This window comes from Gopherus flavomarginatus, chromosome 24 (assembly GCF_025201925.1).
Source record: "Gopherus flavomarginatus isolate rGopFla2 chromosome 24, rGopFla2.mat.asm, whole genome shotgun sequence".
Taxonomy (NCBI): Eukaryota; Metazoa; Chordata; order Testudines; family Testudinidae; genus Gopherus; species Gopherus flavomarginatus.
This window is the reverse complement of record NC_066640.1, coordinates 12,452,403-12,465,631: the sequence shown is the minus strand read 5'-3', so window position 1 is coordinate 12,465,631 and position 13,229 is coordinate 12,452,403. Positions and strand designations below refer to the sequence as shown.

Here is a 13,229-nt window from a genome sequence, read left to right as displayed (position 1 = left end):
GCACCAAGGAACTCTGGAGTCTTGGTAGGCAGCTGTCTTCTACTGGCACTGTAAGCTCCGAGGCAGGGCCCCTGGGCCATGGACTTGAGCTGGAGCACGCGGGGAAACCAGAGCCTGCGATGTCTCCCTTGCTTGTGGAGTACCTCGCGCCACAAGCAAACCCTGAGCCCTGATTACCCACCATTCAGATAAAGTAGAGACACATTTTCAAGAGTACCTGATTTAGGAGCCTAAGTCCCATTTCAAAAGAGACTGGGGCATCAGCGTCTAAGTGCTTCTCTACACTGGAAAGTTGTTTAGGCTGAGATAGTGCGTGCGTTTAAACTGCAATAACTCTTCCTGAATACCTCCATGTGTAGACACACTTATTCCTTCTTAGCTTAATCCATTTCCAACTAGGTCCTAATCCGCATCTTTAGGCACCTAAATACCTTTAAACATTTGGCCCTTAGGCACTTTTCAAAATGGGACTTAGGAACCTGTCTCGTAGATGCTTCTGGAAATGTGGCCTCCTTGCCTGCATTCTAAATTGCACCAGTTTACCTAAAAGTGTTATTTCAAACTTGTATGAAACCCTGTATGGACACCCTCAATGTCATTTACACTTGGCTTATGTCCATTGTGCTGGCATCAAAATGGATACAAGCCGGGTTTAAATCACATTAAGTGTCCACACAAGGTTTTGTCCTGGATTAACTAAATCAGTTTAAAATCCTGCCTTCCAGTTAAATCCATGCAACGCTGTGGTTAGACCAGGCCCAAAGCACCTCTCAGAGGTTGTCTCCACACAGCAGTTGCATAGTTTTAACTAGATGATATAAAGAAAGCACCCTCCCAGTTATGCTGGTGTAAAGTTGCTTATAGCAGTCATTTCATAGCTGCCTCGAATTCCGGAAGGGATCAATAGATGTAGTCTGAGCTCCTGCAGAGCACAGGCCATCCAATGTCACGCTGAGCCCAGTGACTGCAGTTAAACCAAGGCATTTTAGTCCCAAGGCGACCACCCCGTTACACGCCCCAGGCAGAGAACAGGAGGGACAGAGGGGCACCAGTGCCCCTGCGATGGCAGGGAATTGATTAGGTGAGACATGGCAGGATGATCCCAGCAGGCAATCCACCCCCCATGCAGAGGAAGGCAAAAAAAACTTTAAGTCTCAAACTATGGTCCCAAGGTCCCATCATCTATACCGGTATAGGACACCTTTATATCTGTATAACCCATCCTCAGAGGGGCGTACGGGTAAAACGCCATTGATAAAAAATAACCTCCCTCCGTGTCAGTGTCATAGTTCTACTGGTACGAAAATCTGTGTCTTAAACTGCAGTGAGAGCGAACGTACAGGGGCTTGTATCAGTTTGCAAACCAGGGCAGGCTCTAAGCACGTCAGGCCCGGTGCACTACCGAAATAATAACTAAATCGTAAAGAGGATTATCAGGGAGGACCAGCCCTTGGCCCTCCCCACCCGTCCCCTCTTCTGTGCCTCCCCCACTTACGCAGCAGCCAGGAGTGGGTCTCGTCATTCCGAGACAAGGAGTCAGGTGGCTTCTGCGCCATGAAAGGCACGGCACCCCCGTAGGGTGACCAGATGTCCCGATTTTATAGGGACAGTCCTGATATTTGGGGCTTTTTCTTATATAGGCTCCTATTACCAGCCACCTCCGTCTTGATTTTTCACACTTGCTATTTGGTCACCCTACACGTCCGCCATCCTTTAACCAGGAAGAGATGCCAGGCAAGGAGCTTTGCAGACCAAGTCTCGCCTGGAGCCCCTCCAATGGGGCTCCCTGGGGTGGTTGTGCTTTGCTGGGACGTCATCCTAATCGCCAGGGGAGGAAGTGAATGTGAACATGCAGAGCAGGTTTCAGGCACACATGTGCCAGAGTGATGAGGGCTGGGGGAAGAGCATGGATTGAGCTGTGCCTCTGGGACTGATGCTGGTTATTCTTCCATGTCAGCAAGGTCAGTGGCCGCTGCATAACAAGCTCTGCTGCATTTTGAACCCACCTCTGTCTCCGGCTCAGGGGCAGCTCTACGGTTTTTGCTGCCCCAAGCCCGTCAGGCAGGCAGCTTTCGGCAGCGCGCCTGCGGGCAGACCACTGGCCACGTGGATTCGGCGGCATGCCTGCTGCTGGTGCCGCACCATCGGCGTCCCCACTGCCGAATTGCCGCCGAAGCCACAGGACCGGTGGACCTCCTGCAGGCGCACCACCGAAAGCCGCCTGCCTGCAGCCCTCACAGCGACCGACAGGCCGCCCCCTGCAGCTTGCCGCCCCAGGCACACCCTTGCTGCGCTGGTGCCTGGAGCTGCCTCTGCTCTCGCTCTTGAGCTCTGGTCTGTGTGTGCTGGGCTTCCTGGAAGGGCAGCAAACACTGCCATCCATAGCGTTTGCACACGTATTCAGGTTCACAGCAGCCTTATGAGGTAGCTAAGTGCTATTATTCCCATTGTACTGGGAAAACAGAGGTGACTTGTCCAAGGACACCTAGTATTGCCAGTAGCAGAGCTGCGAATAGAACCCAGGAGTCCTGATTCCCCCTCCCCTCCAAGGCCAGGAACAGCACCCAGAGGTCTTGACTCCCAGTCTCCTGCTCTAACCACTAGACCCCCAAAATGCTTTTCCAGTTTTCTGAGGACCAGCAAAATGGTCCAGGAAAGGTACTAGTGTACAAAATTAAGCCTTTTCAAGTTACTAAAGAGGACTCATTATGTTTAAAATCCCCTGCAGTGTCAGGCAGTTGCCAGTAATTTTTAGATCTAGTTCACAACATCTCCTAACCACCGGACAGTGAAATCAGTCTATTGCTTGTGTCGTCAACCTTGCAATTTCAGCTTTGATGCAGGATTCCTCTTAGCAGGTTCATTCCCACTCTGAGTAACTGAACACATTTTATTACTCTTTGACTTTCTTGTCTTGGGGGGGAATCAAGTGTCAGTTCCGATTCTTTGCCCCAACTCCGTATTTATTCTTCCCTTTGCACAGATGGTTGCACAGCGACTCAGTGGCAGAGCCAGGAACAGAACCGTAGCATCCTGAACCTATCGTCACCCATGCAAAGTTTGACTCCAACACCAGACTTGGATGTGTCTCATCCATCTACCGTTCAAGGTGAACGTTCTGCATGGCTACTTTAGAGCCCAAATCCTGCATTTAGGATGATCATTTACAAACAATCAGCTCAGAGTTTAAGAGATGCTCAGTTTTGCGTGTCAGTCTACACACAAGAGCCTCTTACCCTTTGTGTTTTCCAATAACATTATCAGCGGCAGCGGCAGGATTTAGACAAATTAGCTACACCCCAGTCAGTCTGTATCGCTGGCCCCGTCTCTGAGCTTCCAGAAAAGAGTCAATCTTCTACTTCTACTTAATGTTCTGTATAAATATCCGTAATCAACCTTGACTGGGAATGGAGATATAATTGTGTTTGTTTTACAGATGACTGGAAAATGTGTAACGATGGAATTAGTTGAAAAAAGACTGGATTTGCTTCTAATGCGAGTGCACACTTTATCCAATAGCATCGTTTGTGGAGGAGGAGCCAAAGACTATGGGCCGAGTTTTGGCCTGGCTATTGTGAGATGCTCCCTGATCCAGGGCATTCTAGGGCCATGCTACCAGTGCAGAGGCCTCCCCCGGCTGGCGTGCTGTGGGCTCTCTGCAGGGCTGGCTCCAGGCACCAGCTCAGCAAGCAGGTGCTTGGGGTGACACGCTGGGCTCTTCGGTGGCAATTTGGCGGCGAGTCCCTCAGTCCCTCTCGGAGGAAAGGCCCTTCCGGCAAATTGCTGATGAAGAAGAAAGTGGAGTGGTGGAAGTGCCACCGATTGCGGCTTTTATTTTTTTTCGCACTGCTTGAGGCGGCAAAAACCCTGGAGCCAGCCCTCGGTCTATGCACACCCTGCTCCCAGCCCCTAGCTGAGGGGCTGGGTTGGGGGTTGTGACTGGACCAGTGTACTGCCCTGCAGCTGCTCTATTTCCCATGGGCCAAGGGAAACAAACTCCCCAGGCCTCCATAACCCCAGAATACAGCAAGCACAAAGATGGCTGAAAGTCATCCCTGCCCCAAAATAACTGCAAATCAGGCCTCAAACATGCAGGGATGGCCACACCTCCAGGCAGGCTGGCCCCTTCCCCTTTGTTAGGTCCTCCCAGTCTAACATGCAAGCAAAGCACTCTAGTCAGCCCAGTTCCTGTACAGATGTAATTGAGGATGTTCTCTGCTGCACCTTTTCTCACCTGGGGGCGCTGACACTACTAAGACACAGCAGGATTTTGCATGTTATACTCAGCGCTGATTGAGAATCCAGCTGCAATTTCTCATCTTACATCACTGAGATGTAGATATTTTAATTTTATACTTATAAGACACTGAAAGCAGGATAAAAATCCACATTTTCCCCACCGATAATCAACCAAGCATATGGGATTTAGGGCCCCAATCCCACAAGTCATATCAGGTAGACCCGGGACCTGTGTAGATCACATTTCAGACTCAGGGCCTATCTTTTCTTCCTCACGGCAATATCCTTCAGCAATTAATTTTTACCGGGAATAAACTATTACCTCACTCGCTGGTTGGCCATTTTTTGTTCAATCCAGTCTGTCTTTGGAACTGATTTGTGCAATATTCCAAAGCTCTCCTCCCCTGCGCCTGATAAATATCACATGTCTGTGCTCATTTGTCTGATAAGGGCCTTGAAACCCTGCTTCATGGACTTCCCCCCCACCCCTCCTTTAAGCTGAGTGCTGCAATTCACCCTTTGATTAGAAGAAACCATTGGCTACAAATCAGTCTGCAGAAGGTGTTCTGCTCGGTCAGTTTCAATGCACCAGAGGCAGGGTGGCACTAAGTGACAAATGCATGCGGAGAAAGGTTTTCTGTCACTTCAGATTACACACAGTACTTGGCATTTCAAGTTGTGAAAGGAAAAAAAGAGAGAGCGAGGCAAAGGACTGACAATTCAGACAGAGGAGGTTTTTTTGGAAGGAACAAAATTAATTTGATTGAAATCTGGACGTTTCAATTGCACCCACATTCGAATCCCCTCCCACACCCGTTGCTATTTCTCTCTAGCGGCTGTAAGGTATGTGCAGGTGAGGAGGTGACAAAGCCGGCTTCGTGCCCCGGATTTGCAATGGCAGAGTGGGCTGCAGAAAGCTTCCATTGCTAAATAAATAGAACGTCCTTGAGTTTGATTGTAAGTTCTTTGGGGGCACGATGTCCTTAGCCCTGCCGGGAGCTCCTCGGCACTATCGCAATACAAAGAAATACATAATAGTAAATAAAAACAAAGGCCCCAGCAGGCTATAAATATCCACTGTTACAAAGGCCGGTGTTACAAATGCTTTACTGAAATCAAAGGACGGCGCTGAGATACTGTAGTGTTGAGTGCAGTATGAGGACTTACACAGAACACAACAGATCTTCTTAGTTGGGCTGTTGTTTCAAGGTGGTGATACTCAGACCTCAGTGATTCAGGAGCCAAATCAGTGATCAAAGTTACCCAAAAGAGTCACAGGAGTGTGAATTCCGTCTTTCACTGTCTATTGTACTATATGTTCATGTTTAAACAGTGTAGCAGGGAAATATTTCTTTTATATATTATTATAGGTATTCTCAATTCTCACAGCAAAATGACTAAGTATTATTATTTTATCACGTACAATTGGTTAATAGCAGAGTACAAGCATCCTGACTGGTTAATACCTTAGCTTGGTTAGTAATTAAATCACACAGCATTTTAATAGCATGTGCGGCAAAGAGCTGCAGGAGGCACATTGCAGCTCGCGAGCCTCAGTCTGTGTATCCCTGTCTGAGGGGCAGCCTGATGGAGGAGTGGGCCCTGGACTTGGCTTATTGGGTCAAATACTGAGGTGGTGCTGAGCCCGGGTGAGAACTCCCACAGACTTCACTGAGAGCTGCAGGTGCTCAGCACAGGGTCTGGGCTCTTTTCCCCTCATCTCTCATCCCTGACGAGTTGCCGCCCCCCTCCCCGTAGAAGGCAGAACATGTGTTTGGGAGGATTAACTCCTTGACTGCCACTTCTGCTACAGGGCCTCTGCAACCCACCTCCATATGCCTGAGTCCTCTCTTAATCCATAAACCCCCCTGAGAATATCCCTTGCCACTACACGGTTGATGTCAAGACTCTGCATCAGTCCTGCTTCCAGCTCCTGGTATGGGGGCTGTGTTGGGAGTACGTATGGAGTGCAAAGCCCTACAGCTGTTCTCTGCTTCCCACAGGGGGACCCAAGAAACAACATACGTTACAGCAGCCCTGAGACTGCTCTAACTTACACCAGGGGCTGGATGTTGCAAGAATACAGGGAACACAAAAGTATCTTAAAGCCCCTATAATCTCCCAACTCTACCCTCCAAGTACAGGAATGGAGTAACAGAGAATCAGCCCCGTCTTTGACAAGAAGGGTAACTGACTCTCCATTGCAGTCAGCTATAGCCTTGTCTGTTATTAGGATCCTTGAAGAGCCCTTGGAACTTAATGCGGATGGATTTTCAAGTTCAAGTATTAGCTTCACATCATTTGCCAGAAAGTAAAATAACCTCCCAAAGTCTATAGAAATGAAATTTAAATTCAGTTCCCTTGGAGCTCATTCATTCTGATTGCTGTGCTATTTTTCTCAGACAAAGCATTAATAAAATCCACATCTGCAGTATTAATATCTGGCGACACAAAGCCAAGAGCTAACAGACACTCCACTTGTTCTTTGCCTCTGGTTTTTACTGGCAACCTGAGGTTTTTCCTCCCCCACTTCCGGGGTTTTTCATTAATAGAGCAGTAGAGCGGGGCAAAAATTTTTGACCAAAACTTTTTTGGGGCCAAAATGCAGAGTTGGGTTGACCGAAATGCATCACGAATTCGTGTCAAATTTGCTGAATTGTTTTGGTTGGGAAACAAACAAAATTCTGAAGGAATCAAAATGTTTTGTTTTGATATTTTCAAAAGGGAACCGGTTGGTTTGTCAATAAAACTGCCTTCAGTTTTGCTTTTAGAGAACATTTTACAAAGCTCAAAATCTACACAAAACATTTAGTTTGACCTGAAACTATTTTGTTGTTGTTGCTTTCTGACTTGCTGAACAAGTCAAAAAAATTCATTTCGGGTCATCCTGAAACGATTTCCCCTCCAATTTTGCCAAACTGCCAGTGAACCGAAAAACCAGCTCTTTGCACAGCTCTGTCCAGAGCCGCCCAGAGTGGGGGGGCACATGGGGCAATTTGCCTCAGGTCCCAGGTCCTGCAGGGGCCCTCACAAGAATATAGTATTTTATAGTATTGCAACTTTTTTTTTATGGAAAGGGCCCCTGAAATTGCTTTGCCCCAGGCCCCCTGAATCCTCTGGAAGGCCCTGGCTCTGTCTAGAAGCGCATCTGAGCTGTGGTGCAGTTAAGAGCTTTGTTAGTGTTTCTATTAGAGACTAAATCTTGTCCTGCTTCCAGGGAAGTCAATGGGATGGAAGTTCTACCACAGCAATGAAATGGGGTCAAACAATGGAATGCTATGTCAGGATTTAAGCCCAGCAAAGGACTGAACGGGGCCTTAAATCAAGAGCTGCTGGAGACAACGGGCACTCTGCCCAACCCTGCAAACCCTCATCCACGTGGGGGCGAAACTGACCCCCCCCATCCACACGGCCAGTGTGAAACCCATGCAATAGTGATATCCTATTTTGAAGGCTTAAGTGGGGCTTGAAGGCTGCAGGTCTTACACTGGCCCTGTGCATGGCGGGTGAATCACACCCAGCCCCAGTCCAGTGGCGAACTTCCCACTGATTTCAACAGTGCAGGGTTGGGCCTTAAATTAAGGGGTTTAGTCACGTGAGTAAAGGCTACTTGTGTGTCTGAAAGATGGCTCTGGACATTGAAGAGCTATGAGTGCAACAAAAAAAAAAAAAAAAAAGGAAAGAAATAGCCAAGCTTTTGCTCCAGTGACACGAAGGTACTTTGTCTGCAGCTGTCCAGAGCGTTGTTCTCTAAGGGACTGATCGAAAGCCACTGGTGTCAGTTGGTGTCGATGCCAAAGGGTGTTGGATCAGGCCTTAAAATAGCCTGGTGCCTTTGTGGATGGGCAGGGATATGAAGTGAAAACCGGCAGAGCTAATTCATTTCCAGTTCTCTACAGCTGCCATTCTAAGGTATATCTATGGTCCCCATAACCATAACATCAGAGCCCCTCACAACCTGCCAATGCATTTACTCTCACAGCCCCCTGGGAGGCAGGGGCCTGGCTAATATCCCCATTTTACAGATGGGAAACTGAGGCCCAGAGCGGTTAAGTGATTTGCCCAAGGTCACACAGGGCATCTGTGGCAGAGAAGGGAATTAAATTCAGGTCTCCTAAAGCTGAAGCTAGGTGCCCTAATCAGTGCACCATCCTACCTCAGTTGTTCCTGCCCCTTTCTACTCCTTGCACATTTCTTGAGCCTCTTGAGCTCTCACAGCTGATTGAGTAAAGCAAACAGATTTAAAAACTCTTCTGTGCTTGTGGCCATGATAGGGTTTAACAGGTCACAAGGAAGAAAAAAGAATCAGCTTTTAAAAAGAGTCCCTAATAAGGATTTACACACACAGGCTCAGTCACACTTGTTTCACAGATCAGGATAAAAATATAAGCGCTTTAAAACATTCCTAAACTGTGTATTTATTGCAACAGCCCTCAGGACCTATTGCTAATATTAATGCACATTTTAAACCTGTCCAGTCTCACCTCCACTTCCAAGGAAGAATTTCCTTTGTTCATTTGCAGATTTGTCATTTTTATATTAGGTTGTTTAATAACAATCAGTAAGCATTGGATGAGAAACTCACGAGGCAAGCGAGCTAGCTGGTTAAAAATACAAAGGTTCCTTCTCTAGAAAGCCCTTGTAGGCAACAGTTTGAAACAATGTCGGTCCTAAAACCTAAAATACCCACATCTGCTGTTTGTTGCCCTCCCTCCCTTTTTCATTTTAATCACTAGCAGTAACTACCCAAGGGCAGGGCATTCCCAGGGATTACAGGCCAGCTGGGGTAAATGGCTTGAGGTTCTCAACTGGTCATTGAGCTGCACAACGCTTGACGACTGCTCGTTGGTTTAATCAAACAACAAAGAAGAATTAATTCCCAAGAGAAGCCACTAGGATGACAGCAAAATCTGACTTCCACTGACCACTGACAGGAGGGCTTCAACATTCCAGCTTCAAACTCTCCTGAACTTTAGCGGGTACCTCCAATCTGAACCAAGCTCCAGATCTGGGTTTTGCAAATTACCTATTTCTTTGTAAGGACTGAAACCAAGGACCAGCTACTGGTCAGCAGGAGGCTTTCCACTGACTTCAGTGGGATTTGGATCAGAGAAACTCTGTGTCTACGAATTTCCACAACCACACTGGTCTCTCCCATCACTTTGTCCTCTCACCCTCTGCCCCGCCCCCTCCGTCCCATCTGTTTGTTGAATCACTTAGAACCTGATCTAAGGCCCACTGAAGTAAAGGGGAGCCTTTCCATTGATATCAATGAACCCTTTGTATATTGTGAGCTCTCTGGGGCAGAGACTGTCTCTGTTCTTTGTTTGTACAGAACCTAGTACCACAGGGCCTCGATCCCTGACTGAGCGGCCCCCTTCTGCACTACTGCAATGCAAACAAGAAATAGTGGCCTTTAAGTGACCCTTGTTGGAGAAAACGATTGCTCAAAAAGACACATTCTAGGGTTTGAAGCACAACATTTGGCTGACTTTAAAATCTCATTTTTCTCCAACATAGAGACGAGTCTGGAAATTTCACCCTGGCTTGGTTTAGCGCAAATCTCAACATAAACAAAGCAGGGCACATGCCCTGCCCGTTATGAGAGCATGGCTCCATGTTAGGATCTATCAGAAATAAGTCGCAGGTCTGTCCACTGAATGAGCTCTCACATCCGCTGTCATTAGCTTTATAGTCCAGACTGACAAGAGAGCTGGTGAGCACCAGCTGCAATGGTGGACAAAAGCCCAGTAGGAGTAGGACTGAGACCCATCACACTCATTGCATATCAGCCCCCCAAGGCCTGGACAGGGAGTAAACACTTTTACAGAACTTCCTTTGCAAAATGGGGCAGATTCACATCCAAGGCTCTGGTCCTTGTTATCAATTCCTGAACTGTCTGGTGCTTAAGAACATAGAAACTCCATGCTGGGTCAGACCAATGGTTCGTCTAACCCAATATCCCGGCTTCTGACAGTGGCTGGTGCCAGATGCTTCAAAGGGAACGAACAGAACACGGCAATTTCAAATGATCCATCCCTTGTCATCCGGCCCCAGCATCTGGCAGTCAGAGGCTTAGGGACACCAAGAGCCTGGGGCTGCATCCCTGACTATCTTGGCTAACAGCCATTGATGGACCTGTCCTCCATGAACTTATCTAGTTCCTTTTTGAACCCAGTTCAAGTTTTGGCCTTCACAACGTCCCCTGGCAAGGAGTTCCACAGGTTGACTGTGCGTTGTGTGAAGAAATACTTCCTTTTGTTTATTTTAAACCTGCTGCCTGTTAATTTCATTGGGCGACCCCTGACTCTTGTGGTCTGTGAAGGAGTAAATAACACTTCCTTATTCACTTTTTCCACCCTAGTCATGTTTTTATAGACCTCTCTCCTAGCCCCATTAGCCATCTCTTTGCCATCCTGAACAGTCTGTCTTTTTAATCTCTCCTCATACAGAAGCTGTTCCGTGCCCTTAATTATTTTTGCTGCCCTTCTCTGTATCTTTTCCAATTCCAATGTATCTTCTTCGAAATGGGGTGACCAGAACCAACGCAGTATTCAAGGTGTGGGCGTACCACGGATTTCTATAGTGGCATTATGGTATTTATTATTATCTCTCCCTTTCCTAATGATTCCCAACACTCTGTTCACTTTTTTGAATGCTGCTGCGCATTGAGCGGATGTTTTCAGAGAACTTTCCACAATGACTCCAAGATCTCTCTCTGGAGTGGTAACAGCTAATTTAGACCTCATCATTTTGTATGTATAGTTGGGATGATGTTTTCCAATGTGCATTACATTGCATCCATCAACAATGAATTTTATCCTCCATTTTGTTGCCCCGTCACCCAGTTTTGTGAGATCCCTTTGGAACTCTTCGCAGTCAGCTTTGGACTTAACTAACTTGAGTAATTTTGTACCGTCTGCAAACTTTGCCACCTCCCTGTTTACCCCGTTACAGGGAGGAGGCATCCCGCCGCCTGGTGAATCATGGCAGAGCGCATTTCTTGACATGCCAAAGTCACTCTGGCAGAAGGTGTGAGAGTCGGGAATAATCTGAACATAAAGCAAGAGCCACTGAAGACACTTTACCCTTTATAAGATCAGGCTCCAGAGAAGGAAAGGCCCAGTCCTACAAACCCTGAACTGATCTCCCTCATCACCTACCAGATATAATCCTGCTCCTGAGGTTGGGCTGCATGATCTAAAGAAAACAATTCACCCCTCTCTCTCATCCATTGGGAGACCTGCTCCACATTTCACTCCAGGCTCTTGACCTACCTATCACGTGCACTTGACCCCCAACTGCAAGAGGCATCATCAGGAGCAAGAGACGCAAAGCTCACCCACACCACGAATCAAATCCCGATAACCTTAAACCGTTACCTTCCCAGTTCCGGACCCATAGTGTAGAAGTCCTCCAGGGCAGTGTTGCGGTGGGAGCCATCAATCCAGTACTCCGTGCCGGGTTTGGAGGCAGGCATGTTGGGGGGCCGCAGAAAGGAATTTCCTGCTAGACGTGGGGCAGAGATTGGAATCTTGCTGTGACTTCCCACCCTCCGCACCTATTCCAGTGTCAAACATACAGATGGACTAAAAAGCAGTTCTCGGGATTCTCTGGTGGAATAAAATTATATCCACAAATCTCTGTCCTTACGGACCTGCACGCTGGGCTTAGTCAGATCGATTCCTCTCCCCTGTGTTTTTCCTGATGTCTCTGCACGCCTCCTTATTTTTCCTGCACCTTCGTGTCTTTTCAGTGCCAAAACCTGATTTTCATAGACTCTGCTAGCAATGCTAGCTGAGGCAGGGATCTCCCTCCATGCACATAAGGAGAGACAGCAAATATTCCTGCACATTGAGGATGGTCACTTTAGGAGATTTGTGTCTTGATATTTTTCTCAGGAAACAGCAGAAACCAAGACATCAGTGGTGTCCTCTATTTCTGGAATATGCTTCCTTCTGCCGGTGGCTTGCATCATCCGGAATCCTTTCAGCTAGTTGCTCTTTGCAATTTGATTAATATTCATTTTGATTTCATTACTGAACAGAACCGCAGAGAAGGAATCGCTGCGTATTGAAGCATCGCTCTCGTGAATCCTTTGTGCGCATTTGTCCCCGATTCAATGTTCGCTCTTTAAAGTTCCAAACATCTTGGGTTAGTTGGGAAGAAAAACATCCTCACCTCTGACTGCACCTTCACTTCTGTTCTACTACGGGTTCTGCTTCTTTGACCCAATGCTCAAGGCCCGTGTTGCAAATTGTCCCAAACTGGCTGGACCATCCCAGAGTAACTCCCAGATTTGCAGTCTTGGAAGATTTCTGATATGCACTGAGCTGCTGAAATTTGCAGCTTGTGGTCCCAGCCCTCTTGGCTATGGAAAATCCCAGGATTTCACGTTTCAGACGTCCCCCTTGTCCACAAAGAGAAGGCTAGGGAGAGGCAGGCAGTTTTGCATCTGTGCAAGCAATTCTGCACTGCATTCAAAAATCAGCACACACATTTCTCTCTCGCTGTGTCATTCTTGGGGGTCTGGAGGAAGGCATAACACCACGCCCGGCAGCTGCAACGTACAAGTGACCTTTACGAGAAACATCAACGATTTCTAGCCCCTTCTTTCTAGCTGGCTCTCTTGTGCCATCAAATGGCTCTTTGTTCTCACTGCAATCTCCATCACAGCACAAAAAACCCTACCTGACAGCTGGTTCCTTAAATAACCCTGGTAATTTTACCCAATGCATTCATATGACTAGTATATATCATAGGAACAAATAGAGGCCTCCTCCCATCCAAGAGTTGAGTCCCATGGTGCTAGTACAGACACAAAATAAAACCTGCCCCGATGAGTTTACAGAGGCTGAGGGAAAGGAAGGATTCTTATGCCACTTTTACAGACAATATCTAGCTCAGCTACAGCACTTTTCATCAATCTTTTGGTCTTTATGCAACCAAATAATATGTAGAAACTGCACCGGGGGTCCCAATGACAATGT

At 47.4% G+C, this 13,229-nt stretch overlaps 1 protein-coding gene across 1 annotated transcript in view; it reads right to left on the bottom strand.

Annotated features, from left to right (window-relative positions):
• Positions 1 to 12,831, bottom strand: part of LOC127040123 (calcium/calmodulin-dependent protein kinase type IV-like) — a 45,003-nt gene extending 32,172 nt beyond the window's left edge. Inside the window, exon 1 of the mRNA XM_050933922.1 lies at positions 11,622 to 12,831. Coding sequence (XP_050789879.1) covers positions 11,622 to 11,719 — 98 coding nt within the window. The 5' untranslated portion in view covers positions 11,720 to 12,831. The remainder of the gene's footprint in view (positions 1 to 11,621) is intronic.
• Positions 12,832 to 13,229: the final 398 nt, after the last annotated feature.